Source organism: Carlito syrichta, unplaced genomic scaffold (genome assembly GCF_000164805.1).
Source record: "Carlito syrichta isolate Samal-C Ts95f unplaced genomic scaffold, Tarsius_syrichta-2.0.1 Scaffold308211, whole genome shotgun sequence".
Classification (NCBI taxonomy): Eukaryota; Metazoa; Chordata; class Mammalia; order Primates; family Tarsiidae; genus Carlito; species Carlito syrichta.
In genome coordinates, this window is record NW_007252307.1 from 262,710 (window position 1) to 280,912 (window position 18,203).

An 18,203-nucleotide genomic window follows, 5' to 3' on the forward strand; every position below is an offset into this window, starting at 1 on the left:
GCTGACCTTGGCCCACTAGCTGGGGAAGTTGCAGAGACATTTGGAAACTTTAGGTGATTTTTCCCCTGGCACCTGATTGATTGTTGCTAAGGGGAAAGTGGGTCAAGGGAGGGGTTGAAGTTTGAACTGGAGCTTTGCAGTTTTTCCCATAACTGAAACTTTAAACAGCTACAGGTTATGTTTTAAAGCAGAAAACTAAGATGGCTGTGCTATTGTCCACAAGTCAATTACATATTTATTGGGTTATAGCATGCTCTTAACCTAAGTCTATGGTATACTCTATTACGGTTCTCTCATTGTGAAGTTCATACGTTTGTCCTTCTTTATGGCTGTGTAATAGTCCATCATATATAGTTAACATATTTTTTTTACCAGTCCAGTTTCAATGGACAGCACAGTTGGTTCCGTATGTTTGCTATCATGAATAGGGCTGCAATAAACATGCATGTACAGATATCTTTTTTGTAGAATGTTCTGAGTTCCTCCGGGTATATTCCCAGGAGAGAGATTGCTGGGTCATATGGAAGGTCAATTTCTAGTTCTTGTAAGAATTGTCACACTGTTTTCCATAGAGGTTGAACTAGTTTGCATTCCCACCAGCAGTGTAGAAGCATTCCCTTTTCTCCACATCCTTGCCAGCATCTGTTGCTGTTTGTTTTATTAATGATAGCCATTTATTATTGGGATTAGGTGGTATCTAAATGTGGTTTTGATTTGTAGTTCTTTGATGATTAGTGAGGCTGAGCACTTTTTCACGTGTTTGTTGGCTGTTCAAATATTTTCTTTAGAGAAATGTCTATTCATGTCTTTTGCTTACTTTTTAATGGGACTGTTTGTTTTTTTCCTTTCAGTGCGTTTGATTTCCTTGTAGATACTGGATGTTAACCCTTTGTCAGATATAGAGTTGGTAAAAAAATTTCCCATTCTGTGGGCTGTTTCCCCACTCTCTTGATGGTTTCTTTTGGTTTGCAGAACTTTTTTGGTTTGAAGAGGTCCCATTTGTCCATCTTATGGCATGGACATCTGGAATTTTGATCAGGAATTGGTTGCCAGTTCCAATTTCCATAAGGGTGTCTTCTGCATTTTCTAAGATTCTTATAGTTTGAGGGTTTATGTGTAGGTCTTTGATCCATTTAGAGTTGATTTTTGTGTATAGTGATAGGTAGGGGTCCTGTTTCAATCTTCTGCATGTGATCAGCCGGTTTTCCCAGTACCATTTACAGAACATGTTCTCCTGTCCCCAGTGGTTGTTGGTGGACACTTTGTTGAAGATGAGTTGGTTGGGAAATTGAGATTTTGCTTCCGGAATCTCTATCCTGTTCCAATGGTTTCTATGCCTGTTCCTGTACTAATACCAGGCTGTTTGGATTCTTGTAGGCTTATAGTAGAGTTTAAAGTCTGGAAGTGTGATACCTCCTACTTTGTTTCTTTTGCTGATAATTTTTTTTGGCTACTCATGGTCATTTATGTTTCCATATGAATTTCTGCATTGTTATTTCCAGGTTAGAAAAATGGATGTTGGTAATTTAATGGGCATTGCTTTGAAACTGTAGATTGCCTCTGGTAGGATGAACATCTTAACAATAATTGATTCTTCCTATTCATGAACATGGAATATTTTTCCATTTGTTTGTGCCTTTTTGGCTTTCTTTGAGCAGTGTTTTTTTTTTTTTTAGTTTTTATTGTAAAGTTCTTTCACTTCTCTGGTTAGGAAGAAGCCGAGTATTTCATTTTTTTTGTGGCTGTTGTGAATGGGATTGTGCTTTATATTTGGTTCTCTGCCTGTTTGTTGTTGGTGTATAATAATGTGACTGTCTTTTGCACATTTATTTCATAACCCACGACTTTTCCAAAGTTCTTTATCCATGCAAAGTTTTTGAAAGATTCTCTTGGATTTTCAGGATATAGAATCATATCGGCAGCAAAGAGAGATAACTCTTTTCCTATTTGGATGCCCCTGATTTCCTTCTCTTGTCTAATTTCTCTAGCTAGGACTTCCAACACAATGTTGAACAGGTTTCTAGTTTTCAGGGAAAATGCTTCCAGTTTTTGTCCATTTAGCAATATGCTGGCTGTGGGTTTATCACAGATGGTGCTTACTGTTTTGAGGTTTATTCATTCTATGCCTAGGTGTTCTAGAGTTTTTATCAAGAAGCGATGCTGGATTTTATCAAAAGCTTTTTCTTTTATATAATCATGTAGTTCTTGTTTTTATATCTGTTGATGTATTTCATTTACATTTATGGTCTTATGGATGCTGACTCAGCCCTGCATCCCAAAGATGAAGCCTACTTGGTCATGGTGGATGATTTTTGAAATGTGTTGTTGGATCCGGTTTGTTAGACTCTTGTTGAGAATTTTTGCATCCATGTTTACCAGGGATATTGGCCTATAGTTCTTGTTTTGTTGGATCTTTACCTGTTTTTTGGTATCAGTGTGATGTTAGCTTTGTAAAATGACTTGGAGAGAGTTCTGTCTTTCTCAATGGCCTGGAATGCTTTCATTAGTATTGATATCGACTCCTCTTTGTATGTTTTGTAGAATTCTGCTGGAAAGCTATCTGGTCCAGGGCTTTAATTTGTAAGTAGTTTTCTTATGATGAAGTCATTTTCCTGGGTTGTTACAGGTCTATTTAGTGTCTCAATGTCTTCCTCTTTCAGCCTTGGGAGGTTGTGTGATGTAAGAAAGTCCCCCATTTCATTTTGGTTATTACTGAGGTTGTTTCTATACAGGTGTGTATAGCAATCACTGATAATCAAAGAAATCGCTGATTTCTTTGGGGTCAGTTGTGATTTGATTTTTTGCATTTCTGGTTCTATTTATTTGGGATTTTTTTCTCTTTTTCTTGGTCATTCTGTCTAGGGGTCCATCAGTCTTATTTATCCTTTTTTGTTTTGTTGATTTTTTTCTATGATATTTTCATCTTCTCTATGCCTTGTATTTGGGCTTTTACTTTTATGATCTGGATTCTTCTACTAAAGTTAGGATTTAGGTGGTCTTGTCTTTTTGGCTCCATTAGGTGATATATTAACCTGTTAATTTGTGAACTTTCAATTTTCTTGCTGTGTGTTCATAGAGATATAAATTCTCCTCTTAGAATTGATTTCATGGCATCCAAGAGGCTTTGCTAAAATGTTTCTTGGTTTTCATTTGTCTCCAGGAATCTTTTAATTTCTGTTTTAATTTCTATGTTGACTCAGGATTCAATCAGCATCGTGTTGTTTAGTATTCATGTGTTTGTGGGTTGTGGGGGAATTTTGTTGGTGCTGATATTTATTTTTATTCCACTGTGATCTGGGAAGGTGCATGGCAGTATTTCAATCTTATGAAATTTGTTTATGCATGATTTATGGCTGTGGATGTGATAGACCTTAGAGTATGTCTGATGTGATGATGAGTAGAATGTATATTCTATGGTTGCTGGGTGGAGTGTTCTGTAGGTAGCTATTAAGTCCATTTGGTCAAGCATCAAGTTGAGATTCTGGATCTCTTTCTTGATTTTTTGTCTCGATGATCTATCTAGGGTTGTTAGTGGGGTATTTAAGTATTTACTTTTTAAGTATCCACTTTTATAATAATGTTATAATAAATTTTTTTAGTTTATTTGAGTTTATAAAAGCTGGTGCTCTTGCTTTGGGTGCACATATGTTTAGGATGGATATTTCTTGTTGATGGATTGAATCTCTTATCATTATATAGTGTCCTTCCTTATCTTTTCAAATTTTTGATAGCTTAAAGGTTGTTTTGTCTGATATTAAGATCGTGACTCCAGTCTTCTTTTGTAATTCATTTGCCTGGAAGCTTGTTTTTTATACTGTAACTTTGAGTCTATGTGCATTCCTTGTGATGAGATAATTTTCCCGAATGCAGCAAATTATTGGGTCATGTTTTTTTAAATCCAGTTTGCCATTTTGTGTCTTTTCAGTGGTGCATTTAGTCCATTCACATTCAGGCTGATTGTTGAAATGTGAGTATTTATCCCCATCATGAGGTACTTATAAAGTTTTTTCTTTGTTTGTTTCCTTTTAACTTTTGGGTTGATGTATGTGTGTGTTTTCAAGTTTGCAGTCATGATGTATTCTCTATACATTCTGTTTTCTCCTGTTCTCTTGGGAAGTGCATGGTTATTCTTTTCTTTCTTTCTTTTCTTTTTCTTTCTTCTGTGCTTATTACCTTTACAATCATCTTCTGTAGACCTGGTCTGGAAGCTACATAATTTCTTAGGGATTGGATGTCTGGAAAGGACTTTAATTTCCCATCACTGATGAAGCTGAGCTTGACTGGGTAAGAAATTCTTGGTTGCAATTGTTTATCTTTGAGGACTTTGAAAATTGGATTCCAGTCCCTTTTAGTTTGTAGTGTTTCTGCCTATAGGTTTGCTACTATTCTGATTGGTCTTCCCCAGTAGGTAGTCTGACTTTCTCTCTCGCAGTGATTAGGATTTTTCTTTTGTATCTACTTTGTGTAGGCAAATTACTATGTGTCTAGGAATTGGTCTTCTCACTTGATGTCTTGCAAGAGTACTCTGTATCTCTTGTGATTGGATGGCCACATCTCTGGTGAGATGAGGAAAGTTTTCTTGGATGAACTCCTGGAATACTTGTTCCAAGGTGTTTACCATTTTCTTTTATTCTTCTGGGATACCAGTCAGGCATAGGTTAGGCTACTTGATGTAATCACACATCTCTTAGAGTCTTTGTTCTTTCTTTCTGACTTTTCTTTCTATGTTTTTTACAGATCAGGTTTATTCCATGTTTTGGTCTTCAATTTATAGGATTCTTTCTTCTGCTTGATTAATTCTGCTTTCCATGCTTGTCATCTTATTATTTCCTGGATGCAGTTTTTTTATGGCCAAAATATCTGTTTCAAGTTCTTTCAGTGTTTCATCTTGTCCTTCTTGATTCTTATTCACTTTTCCCTCCATTCCTTAATCCCTGTTGTATTCTGGGATTGGTGACTTCCATTGGTGGGCTCTGAGTTCTGATTTTTCAGGCATTTTCTTTTTGGTACAATGCATTCTTCCATTGATTTTTCCTCTTTGGTGATAGTTGTCTTTCTTTTCTCTTTATTTACATTATTCAGTGGCAATGGGAGGGATTTTCACTTCTGATATTTTCTGGTCCTCTTTTCTTTTCTGATCAAGGCTCTGAATTTGTTCTCTTTTGAAACAGCACTGAAGGTGGGAAGCTTTGTTGTCTGTTGTAGTTATGAGGATCGAATCAGGTAAAGAATGGGGAACTAGAATTCAGAAACTACTTGCAAATCACAAGGTCTCTGACTAGGGTATGGGTTCCCTGAGACCCACTCCCCACCACCACTCTGTATGATGATACAATGGGTATGTGTGTGTACCCCTGAGTCCAAGATAAAGTAACAGCAATGAGGAGAACAAAGAAAAGTAGAATGAAATTGGATGGACAAGACCAAACCAAAAACAAAACACACAGAAAAACAAAAGCAGAAACTAAAGCAAAAAACAATTAGACACACTCACACACAAACACACAAACTGGAAACAAAACAAAACAAAACAAGAAAACTGAACACACACACACAGACACACCCAACACAAAATGAATAGAGAAGGAAAAAGACAAGAGGAAAGAACTAGGGAAATGCAAATCAAACCCTCGCACATATATTCAAACACACGTTAAACTAAAAAAAGTGAGGAACAAATTCCCCTATTGGGAATATACCCAGAACTCAAATCTTTCTGCAAAAAATATACATGCACATGTATGTTCATTGCAGCTCTATTCACAATAGCAAAAACATGGAACCAACTATTGCTACCCTTCAAAGTTGGACTGGATTAAAAAAATGCAGTACCTATACACAATGGAATATTATGTGACCATAAAGAAGGACAAACATATGGACTTCGCAGCAACTTGGATGGATTTAGAGTGCATCATACTCAGTGATCTATGACAGAAACAAAGAACAGAGTACCATATGTTCTCACTCATAAGCGGACCTTTAACAATTATCACAATACTATAAGAAAGGGATTGGCAGTAGTGGGAAACTTCCAGGGGAAGGGGGTGGTGAGATTGGCAGTTGAGGGAAACTGCCAAGGGAGAGAGGGGCACATCTCATTTACAAGGGTACTTGCATGATGAACATTTGTATACCCAACCCTGAATGTACCCCACATCTTTAAAATTAAAAATATATATATATTTTAGGCCGGTCTTGGTGGCTCAGCCTGTAATCCCAGTACTTTGGGAGACTGAGGCAAGTGGAATGCCTGAGCCCATGGGTTAGAGATTAGCCTGGACAACTTAGCGAGACCTCCTGTCTACAATAAATCAAAAAGTATCTGGGTGAAGTAGCGTGCTCCTGTAGTTCTGGCTACCTGGAAGGCAGAGGCAGAAGGATCACCAAAGCCCAGCAGGTCGATGCTGGAGTGGCTGTGAGCATGCCACTGCATTCCGACCTGGGCGACAGAATGAGATTCCAACTTAAAAAAATTTTTTTTAAAAATAATAATGTTGCAATATCTAAACAAAATTAAATAAAAAGTAAATCAATAATTAAAAATAAAATAAAAAGTAAAAAAAATAACAAAGAAAAAACTGAAAGATGAACACTCAATCATTCAATTACACACTTAAATGAAAAACAAAAAACAAAAGAAGACTGAACAAAAAGATGAAAGAAAAAAAAAAACGGAGGAAACATAAATCGAACCCTCACATACACATTCACACACAAGGACAAAAGAAGAATCAATCAATAAATGAATAAATAAAACCTGCCCTCTCATGGCAGGTTCTGTAGTTGTTCCTTTCAGCTGCTCACCGGTAAGCCCCTCTGATATCTCCTGTGGAGCTGTAGCCACATTTACAATCTCCCCAGAGGTGCAGCTCAAGAATGGAGGAAGGGATGGTGGAGTAGGTGGGGCTCAGTCCCCCAATTCTGGTATGGTCCAGGGGATTCCCTCTGATGGGGAGGTGCGGAATTGTCTCCTCCCCCCCCCCCCCCCCCCCCGCGCTGGTGGGAGGAGGATGGGGGGACCCCAGTCAGGCTTATGCTGGAGTAGAGTCCTCCTATCACCGCTGACATCCAGGCTCTGCCTGGGTTTGTCCCTCTCAGCTGTGCCCCAGCCATGTGGGTCCGATGTTCAGAGGATTGCTTGGGAAGAAGGGGTTGGGTCAGCCCCTGACTCACCGCTATCTCTACTGGAGACTTCTTTGCCCTTTCTGGTCATACTCTTTGTCCCACAGCTGAATCGGGGTAGGAGGTAGGCAGCCTGAGACACAGCACTGTCCTGTCCTTCCAAAGTTTGGGCTTTTGGGATATTCTGTCTGGATCGCTATCTACCCTGAGTACTTAAGCCACCGGTCAAGGAGATCGAGTCTGTCCCTCCATGGTGAGCAAGCCAGAGCGCTTCCCTGCCCGGGTTTGCTTATTTATCTATCTATCTATTTATTTATTTGTTTATTTATTTATTTATTTATTTATTTATTTATATTTTAAAGATGTGGGGTACAATTCAGGGTTAGGTATACAAATGGTCATTGTACAGGTAAAATTTGGACCTCACTTTGGTCCTTACTTCACCTGGTTTGAGATCACGTGCTGAAAAGAAAAAGTAAATAGCCTTGCCCAGTTTTCAAGATGGTGGCAGGGTGCCTCTTTTGTCTTCTCCAGTGGGGCTCTGCCTCCGACTCCCTCACTGTGCTCCCTCTGTGGCCCTTGCCGCCAGTGTTTGGCCAGGTGCTGCAGTGGTGAGGCAATTATTTCCAGCAGCTTCTTCCCAGGAGGGCTTTACTGATTTTAAAAATGGCATTTGGCTTCTGCGCCTTGGGAAGAGCCGCTATGGCACCAGCCACTGCACTAGGAGAGCCATGGTGACTCACTCCTGAGTCCCTAGTCAGTGAACCACTCACATGCCCACTTACTCACTGATATGTACACAGAATTATCCGTAAACTCCCTCACTCACACGGGGACTTTGGATAGTCTGACTGACTCTGCCACCATCTTCCTCCACCCTCTCCCTCATAAAATATTTTCAAGTCTATGTGTTACATCTTTGTAGATTTATCAATACAGTTTATAACTTTATTTCTTAATCACATTTAATATTTATAAAATTAATAGCAGAAAATGTCATACAATGTTTAGCATCACTTTATAATACTCAGCAACTCCAGTTGTTATTTTTATATGAACTAGAATTCACCTGAAAAATAGGTTGTTGTCTTAAAAAATTATCTTCTTCGAAATTAGTTGGCAAACTAATAATCTCACAAGTATCGACTCAGAAGGTAGAAGAATAGCAAAGATTTGGTGATGATCTCAGATCTCACTACTCTTCATGACTCTTTCATTCTTTTTCTCCCTTTCTCCTGACTTTTTCAACCTCTCTTCCTCTTTACCTCTAGGACGAAGCTTCTAGTGGAGGACACTCTTTGAAAAACTACATGGAAGAAGTGAGTTTTCAGGTGACATTATAATATAGTCCGAATACAGTCCACCGTGGAAGTTGAAGCACTTGGGATTTTTCTATCCACCTGTAGTTTTTTTAGTCTATATATGTTCAATGGTCATGTCCACAAAAACAAGATAATAAATAATATGCTATCAAAATAACTTTGTTCCTCATTGGTAGAGGAATACTGTGTATTATTAATGCAGTCACCCTGAACATGAAGGCAAAACTAGCTTTATTCAAGCTAGTGCTATCATATATTTTCATTCACAAACATTCGCTGATAGTCTAAAACATTCGCTGATAGTCTAAAACATGGTTTATATTGGGAGTGCATAAGAAAGATATAATCACCATTGTTCTTATTGCAGGAACAAGCTGTGTTAGATCTTCATTCATTCTTGTGACAAATGTTGATTAAGGATGTTATTTGTACATTCCTTTATGCAAGTGTTGTTCTTACATTTAAAATATGCGTAGATTTATCTCAAAAAACCCTTTAGGTTTCTGGATTCTTCTTCAGAGATATCCCTGGGAGTTCTGTGTCATGGAACTTTGGACTGACTGAAAACTATTGGGAAACTCTCAGATAAACTAGTGGACAGAGTCCATAAAACTTGGTCTCAAGCCAAACCACAGTGGACACTAAATTAGCCATCTGAATCTGTTGCAGGTGAAGGGAATAGGGAAATAGTTTGCTGATGATATCACAGAATTACTCAAATATGTGGTTTGAATATTGCTTTCTTAATAGGACAGTCTCTGTTTCTGCAAATATCATTGCATACATGAAGTCATTCAAAAACAATTATGAATGGCTTCCTGAATGTGATTCGTGGCCTATACGTTTATTTAGAACAGTGTACTCATACTTAAACACTCACCTCCAAATGTGACTTGGAGAGGAAAGTCGGAGTGTATAGCACCCTTTTAAGGCTCTGACATCTCTAACATCTATGGTCTGCAGACTTACTTTGAGAAGTTTACTTTGAGAAGCTTCAGCAAAGTTTACTTTTGAAGGTTTGCTGAAGGCATATAAATAAGGAGTAAGAACAGGAAAGAAAGAAATGTAAATTAGCACAACCACTGTAAAAAACTGTATGAGGATTCTTTAAAAAAAAAAAAACAAAACCCTAACAATAGAACTACCATATGAGCCAGCAATTCTACTACTGGGTATATATCTGAAAAAAAAAAAAAAATGTCATTATATCAAAGAGTTATCAGCACTTCCATATTTATTGCAGCACTATTTACAATAGCCAAAATATAGAATCAACCTCAATATCCTATCAGTGAATGAATGGCTAAAGAAAATGTGGTATATATACACAATAAAATGCTATGCAGCCATAAAAAAGAATGACATCTCGTAATTTCTAGCAACATGGATGTAACTGGAAGTCATTATGTTAAGTGAAACAATCCAAGCACAGAGAGACAAAAATGGCACGTTCTCACTCATGTGTGGAAGTTAAAAAAATGAATCTCATAAAGACAGAGAGTAGACTGGTGGTTATGAGAGGTCAGAAAAGGGGGGGAGATGGATAAAGAAGGTTGATTAATTAGTACAAATGTACAATTTGGTCGAAGAAATAAGACCTACTCTTTGATAGATCAGTAGGGTGACTACAGTTTACAATAATCTATTGTGTATTTCAAAATAGCTAGGAGAGAATAATTCAAATGTTTCTAGTATAAAGAACAATTAAGGTGATAAATATTTCAATTACACTGATTTAATCTTCACAAATTAAGTGAACGTATTAAATTGTCACGTGTACCCTGAAAATAAGGACATCTTTTATGTATCAACAAAAAAGTCAAAACAAAACAAATCTAAAAAAAAATTAGATATTCAGACTTCTGGTTTGAAAAGTAAAAATATGGGGCCAAGAAACTAGAGAGTTGGAACACCAATTCTAAATTTTAATTTAATGAATTTGATGCAGAAATTGAGTAGAATATATTAGCAATTAATATTGTCCAAGGGGAGGAGGCCAACATTTTCAAGGTATACACCAATAGAACATCCCTTTAGGATTTTGTAGTTGCCCAAGATCTGTTCTCAGTGCTCCCCACTTGGCAGTGAGACTGAGGATGGTGGACCACCTCTGCAAAAATGGTGTTTGATGTCTCTTGTAATGTGTCCTGCCTAGGTCTAATCCTGTGCAAGAAGAAAAGCACTGGAATGCTACTGCAAGACACGGACTGTCTACTGATGTTAGAGCTTTTAGAATCTTTTAATTTTGCAGCTTTTATCTAAGAAAAAGAGACTTATTTTTTTCCGTCATTATCAATATGCAATTAAATGTGCATGGTGTATGCAAGTGTAAATGCTCAATGTCACAAGAAGATTGAGAATTTGTGCTCTTTCATTGGAGGTCTTGAGCATTGCTCCTTGGAGTGTGATCCTCTGACTACAGCGTTGGCATCACTGGAGGGCTTGTAAGAAATGCAAAATTTTGGGGTTCACTCCAGATTCCCCAAATCAAAAGCTGCATCCTAACAAACAAGATCTCCTTATGAATTACAAGCATCCTAAGTGCTGAGAAGCACTGCCTTAAAACGTCCTTTCCAATATTATTTCTAGAAAGTAACTTCATGCGTCATGAAAAATCTCCAATTTTATATAAAATAGGTAAAAAAGGAAAACTGTATTAAAAATTTATGATTTGTCTATTCATCTATTCTCAATGATAATTTTTTGCTAGGGGTGTAAAACTAACTTCCAGTTTGAATTTTGCAAAATGTGTGAACTGCCTTTCTTAAGGGTTAAGAATCACATAGCATTTTCATCTGTTTTTGGTTGATATTTAGATTTCAGCTCTTTCTTAAGCCAACAAATTACCACCTTGTGTAGTAAAATTCTATGATTTTAATTAGCAAAGTATTAGCCTATAAATTGTTGGTTTCTTTTTGCAGACATTAATCCATCTGTTTCTTGGGAAATATATATGTACTTAAACTCTTCTCCATTGAGAAAATGTTTAGAATGTGAGTCATAAAATGATAGTCTTGTTTTTTCTCACTTCGGCTTTTATTTCACTTTTGCCCTCTTTCTTCATCTTTGTAGAATTAGCAAACAATAAAGAACATTATTTGCAAATGTTAGAAGCATTGAAGTTAAAACTGAGCTAGTAAACATTTGCTTTTATTTAGTATACACTAAAACTCAAATAAACCATGGTGTTTACATTTTTAATATATTTAACATTTCTCACTAAAGTTTGAACAACTCTTTACAGATCAAAGTCTCTTTTTTCATCTAGTCTTACAATGAGACTGAATCATAACCACATGAAGCTAGACAATTTTGTTTAAGACTAAATCAAAATGAAAGAGACAATGTGTTCTTCTCTAAAAGTAAAGCTAAAACGGAGCTTTCATTCTGTTTTCTACTTTTTAATATGTTATTTTTCCAGACTAGGATTTGTATTTTGACCAAACAAAACATGAAATATTTTATAATAGTTTACTTTTCATAATTCTCAAAATAGCTCTGATAGTTCAATTTAAAAAAAACACACAACTTGCATGCTCTTTACCTAGAAGACCCTGAATAACTCAATATATGAATAATAATTTGACATTGGAGAAATTTTAACTTTTAGAATTATAATATTAAAATGGATTTTTAAAAAATTTTAAAAACTTCTCAAGTTCAAGTTCTTTCACATCTTGATTGTCATACCTGTTGTTGAGAAGCTAATACATTTAAAATATCTTTACCCTGATAAATAATTGGGAAGCAGCATAATAATACTGATTAAAAATCCCCCAATCATAAGTAAAATGTTATAATTTAAATATGCATGCATCAGATAAGTAATGCTAACTTAAATGGTTAAGAAGCTATAAAGAACTCAAGACAGAAGTTAATGATTTCTTTGACATTCCTCACAACTTCAAGAAGTTAGTTGGTGAAGATCAAAGACAACATATGCTGGAGTGTGAACTCACTGGCAGTGTGGCAGCTTCACAATCTCTCAGGGTGTCAGATGGGGAAAAAAAGCACTTGAAGCCGGCAGGTCCTTTGGAATCTGTTGAAGTTGTTTTTGCCAGCTGTGCCGTCTGATCTGAACAGGAGATCAATTCTATGCAACAAAATACCTTACTATCATTTTCATGCCAGTTTTGGCCTGTCTTATTTCTCCTGTGTTGTATTCTGTGATCTCTGGTGTAAAAAAGTCCCAGCTCCTTTTGGAGAGGGTATGGCATTACTTCTAATAAGAAATAAGAGAGAATTTACTTTTTTATTATCCACAGGGGTTTACTCCTTTAAAAATTGAAATAATTATTATCTATCTTGGCTTTATTCTACTTAGGAACTAGAAAATGAGGATTTTTTTTTTTTTTTGGTCAAGAAAATCATGTTTTGTCACTGACACTCATTTAAGAACAGATCTGGCCAGGCATTCTGGCTCAGCCTGTAATCCCAGCAATTTGGGAGACCGAGGCGAGAGGATTGCCTGAGCCGGGGGTTCAAGATCAGCCTGGGCAATTTGGTAAGACCTAGTCTCTGCAGTAAATCACAAAAACTAGCTGGGCATGTTGGCATGCATCTGTAGCTCCAGTTAATTGGAAGGCTGAAGTGGAAGGATTGCCTAAGCCCAGCAGGTCAAGGCTGCAGTGGCCATGAGTGTGCTGCACTCCAGCTTGGGTGAGAAGAGTGAGACTCCAACTCAAAAAAATGACAAAAAAGGAATAGATCCATGTATTAAATTATATATTTTAAAGTTATAATCATGGCTCTCATACAAATATAAAATGAAATATGTCAAAGATGTATTAAGCTGATAAGTTAATGAAGGGATAAGTAAGATGTTACAATCAGTTTAAAGGAGAATTCAGACCTTCACATACATAGTCAATTAAGGAATGCTGAAATGCCATCATAAATAGATGCAAAAACTGACAAATCTTACCGGCATCCATAAGATAATGATCTGCTGCATCCAAATGGATTTAATTTGCACTTATGTGGACAAAAATCATTTACATTGCTATCATTTTCTACAAATTATATAGTTGTTAATAGCTAAAATCTATGGCATTACCAGAGCTGTCATAGACTCAGCTAGCTGGAAGGGCATGTTAGAAAGATAACTTGGTTTTCATTGACTATACCCAATAATTGTTTGTCCTTTTTGCAGTATTTTTCCACATTACCCTGCAATTTCCTTGGAGAGAAAAGTCACAAATGGAATGAGTTAGAAAATAAGATGAAGTGCAATACTAGTGCATTGTGTAGCACAGCAAATTAGTTATATAAGTTTAACTAGTTTGCATTTACTTTATAATGTTTTTCACATTCTGCCATATTTTTAAAATTTTACTTTAAAGATGTGGGGTACAATTCAGGGTTACAAATTCAGATATACAAATGGTCATTGTACAGGTAAAGTTTGGGTCTCATTTTGATCCTCATGCCACCTGGTTTGAGATCAGGTACCCTTATTGATGAAGTGTGCCCCCCTCCCGGCAATTTCCCACTATTGTCAATCTCTTTCTTATAGCATTATAATAATTGTTCAGGGTCCATTTATGGATGAGAGCATGTGGGACTCAGTTCTTTGTTTCTGTAATAGATCACTGAGGACTGTATATTATAGACTCTAATTCCATCCAAGTTGCTGCAAAGTTCATAATTTTGTCGCTTAATGGCCATATAATATTCCATTGTGTATATATACCACATTTTTTTAAATCCAATCCACTTTCAGTGGGCTGAACAGTTGGTTCCATATTTTTGCTATTGTGAATAATGCTGCAATAAACATGCATGTGCAAGTATCTTTTTCATAGAGTGATTTTTTTCCCTCTGGGTATATTCCCAGAAGGGATATTCCTGAGTCATATGGAAGGTTGATTTTTAGATCTTTTAGGAATCGCCACACTGTTTTCCACAGAGGTTGTACTAGTTTACACTCCCATCAACATTGTAAAGGTATTTCCTTTTCCCTGCATCCTCTCCAGCATCTGTTGCTTTTTGAGTTACTGATGATGGCCATCCTGACTGGAATTAGGTGGTATCTCAGGGTGGTTTAAATTTGCATTTCTTTGATGATTAGTGAGGGTGAGCATTTTTTCATGTATTTGTTGGCTGCTTGTATGTTTTCTTTTGAGAAATGTCTATTCATATTTTTTGCCCACTTTTTTTTTTGTGAGTTGGAGTCTCACTCCGTCACCCAGGCTGGAGTGCAGTGGCACACTCACCACCATCCCAATGCCAACCTGCTGGCTTCGGTGATCCTTCTGCTTCAGCCTTCCAAGTAGCCGGAACTACTGGCACACGCTACCACGCCTGGCTAATTTATTATATATTGTAGAGATGAGGTCTCGCCAAGTTGTCTGGGCTGGTCTCGAACCCGTGGGCTCAGATGATCCACTCACCTCAGCCCCTGAAGTGCTGGGATTATAGGCTGAACCACCAGCCTGGCCTTGCCCACTGTTTAATAGGGCTGTCAGTTTTTTACTTTTCGGCGTGTTTGAATTCCTTGTAGATCCTAAATGTTAGGCCTTTGTCAGATACACAGTTGGTAAATATTTTTTCCCATTCTGTGGGCTGTCTCCCCACTCTCTTGATGGTTTCTTTTGCTTTGCGGAAGCTTTTCAGTTTGATGAGGTCCCACTTGTCTATCTTATCTCTTATGGCATTAGCACTTGAGGTTTTGATCAGGAGTTGGTTGCCAGTTCCAATTTCCATAATGATGTCTCCTGCATTTTCTAGGGTTCATATAGTTTGAGGTTTTATGCTTAAGTCTTTTATTCATTCCGAGTTAATTTTTGTTTATAGTGGGTTAGGGAGGGGTCCTGTTTTAATCTTCTGCATGTGATCAATCAGTTTTCCCAGAACAATTTACTGAATAAGTTATCCTCTCCCCAATGGTTGTTGGTGGAGACTTTGTTGAAGATGAGTTGGTTGAGAAATTGAAGTTTTGCTTCTGGAATTTCTATCCTGTTCCAATGGTCTATATGCCTGTTCTTGTACCAATACCAGGCTGTTTTGATTATTGTAACCTTATAATACATTTTAAATCTGGAAGTGTGATACCTCCCACTTTGTTTCTTTTGCTGAGGATTGTTGTGGTTATTTGTGGTCATTTATGCTTCCATATGAATTTCTATATTGTTGTTTCCAGGTCTGAGAAGAATGATGCTGGCAAATTAATGGGTATTGCATTAAATCTGCAGATTGTCTTGGGTAGAATAGACATCTTAACAGTATTGTGATCTTTATATCAGACAAAATACCCATTAAGCTATCAAAAATTTAAAAATATATGGAAAGTCACTACATAATGATAAAAGGTTTAATCCTTCAACAAGATATATTCATCCTAAACATATATGCACCCAACATAGGAGCACCAACCTTCATAAAGCAGCTTCTAGATAAACTAGAAAAAAGTATTGACTCTAACACTTTCATAGCTAGGGACGTAAATACCCAACTAACAACCCTAGATAGATTATTGAGGTCAAAAATCAACAAGGAGATCTGGAACCTCAACTTGACACTTGGCCAAATGGAATTAGTAGATGCCTACAGACCATTCCACCCAACGACCACAGAATTCTACTCATCACCACATGGAATGTACTCCAAGATCGACCACATGCTCATCTATAAATCAAGCATAAACAAATTTCATAAGATCGAAATACTACCATGCACTTTCTCAGACCACAGTGGAATAAAAATAAATATTAACAACAACAAAATTCTTCCAAAATCCACAAAGACGTGGACACTAAACAGCATGATGCTGAAGAATGCTGAGTCAACACAGAAATCAAAGCAGAAATTTAAAGATTTCTGGAAACAAATGAAAATAGACACATCTTTCCCAAACCTCTGGGATGTCATGAAAACAGTACTGAGAGGGGAATTCATTTCTTTATGAACACACATAAAGAAAATGGAAATGTCACAAGTTAACAACCTAACAAATCAACTAAGGGAACTGGAAAGACAAGACTACCAAAACCCTAACTTCAGCAGAACCATCCAGATCACCAAAGTAAAAGCCTAAATACAGAACATAAAAGACAAAAATATCATAGAAAAAAATCAGTGAAACAAAAAGCTGGTTCTTTGAAAGGATAAACTAGATTGATGGACCCTAACCAGACTGACCAAGAAAAAGACAGAAAAAGCTCAAATAAACACAATCAGAAATGCAAATGATCAAATCACAACAGATCCCAAAGAAATAAAAAAAAATTATCAGAGATTACTATGCATACCTGTATGGAAACAAACTTGAAAATCTAAACGAAATGGAGTACTTTCTGACATCACACATCCTCCCAAGATTGAGACAAGAAGAAACTGGGGCATTAATAGACCAACGATAACCCAAGAAATTGACTCCATCATAGGAAAACTACCCACAAAAATAGTCCTGGACCAGATGACGTCCCAGTGGAGTTCTGCAAAACATACAAGGAGGAGCTGATACCAATGCTATTGAAAGTATTCCAAGCAATAGAGAAAGATAGAACTCTCCCCAAGTCATTGTATGAAGTTAGCATCATACTCATAACCAAACTGGGTACATATCCAACAAAGAGAGTTACAGGCCAATATCCCTGATGAACATAGATGCAAATATACTACTCAACAAGATTCTAGCAAATCGGATCCAACAACACATCTCAAAAATCATCCACCAGACCAAGTAGGCTTCATCCCCAGGATGCAGGGATGGTTCAACATCTGCAAGACTATAAATGTAATCAAATTCATCAGCAGATGTAAAAATAGGAATCACATGATTATATCATTATACACTGAAAAAGCTTTTGATAAAATCCAGTATCCCTTCTTGATAAATATCCTTGAACACCTAGGCATAGAGGAAACATACCTCAAATAGTAAGAGCTATCTATGATAAACCCACAGCCAACATATTGCTAAAATTGTTGGACAAAAATTGGAAGCATTCCCCCTGAAAAATGGAACAAGACAAGGCTGCCCACTTTCTCCCCTCCTGCTCTACATTGTGTTGGAAGTCCTAGCTATAGAAATTAGACAAGAGAAGGAAATCAGGGGCATTCAAATTGGAAAAGAGGAAGTCAAGTTATCCCTCTTTCCCGACAATATGATTCTATACCTCAAAAATCCAAGAGAATCTGTCAAAAATCTTCTTGCACTGATAAAGGACTTTGGCAAAGTCTCAGGGTACAAAATCAACATGCAAAAGACAGTCATATTCTTATACAACAACAACACACAGGCAGAGAACCAAATAAAAAGCACAATACCATTCACAATAGCAACAACAACAAAAATGAAATACCTTGGCATCTGCTACCATATTGTTCGAACTTGGTTATTACTCCTATTTTTGTTTCCTAGGTCCTTAGTTAAAACTGACAGCTTCCAGGCTTAACTCTTACAATTTCAAAAAGAAGCAGGCTACAGAAGTATAACTTACTAAACAAGTATGGATTTCAGCCTGTTAATCTGAAAAATTAACAAATACAAAAAAAGCATTTACAAATCTTAATAATTTAAGTAATAAAAATTTATATAGGGAATTTCATCTGAATGAAGTATAGGATTACTTTCTTTGTCAGAAGAAGCAGTTCATTAATGTGTCTGGAGTGGAGTGTAATTTTGTTTTGCTTCAGAGATCCTTATTTTACAGGAAGCCTATGGTTATAGAAGTAACATTAAAGTAATTAAGCTTTTTTGAAAGATGAAAACTGATGTTTTGTGCATTATTTGCATACTTACACCAAAGGGAA

The 18,203-nt window shown here is 36.8% G+C and overlaps 1 protein-coding gene across 1 annotated transcript in view; it reads left to right on the plus strand.

The window, feature by feature from the left end:
• LOC103267715 (uncharacterized protein C8orf34-like) overlaps nt 1-18,203 on the plus strand; it is a 318,318-nt gene that overhangs the window by 259,674 nt on the left and 40,441 nt on the right. Inside the window, exon 7 of the mRNA XM_021716164.1 lies at nt 8,397-8,444. Coding sequence (XP_021571839.1) covers nt 8,397-8,444 — 48 coding nt within the window. The remainder of the gene's footprint in view (nt 1-8,396; nt 8,445-18,203) is intronic.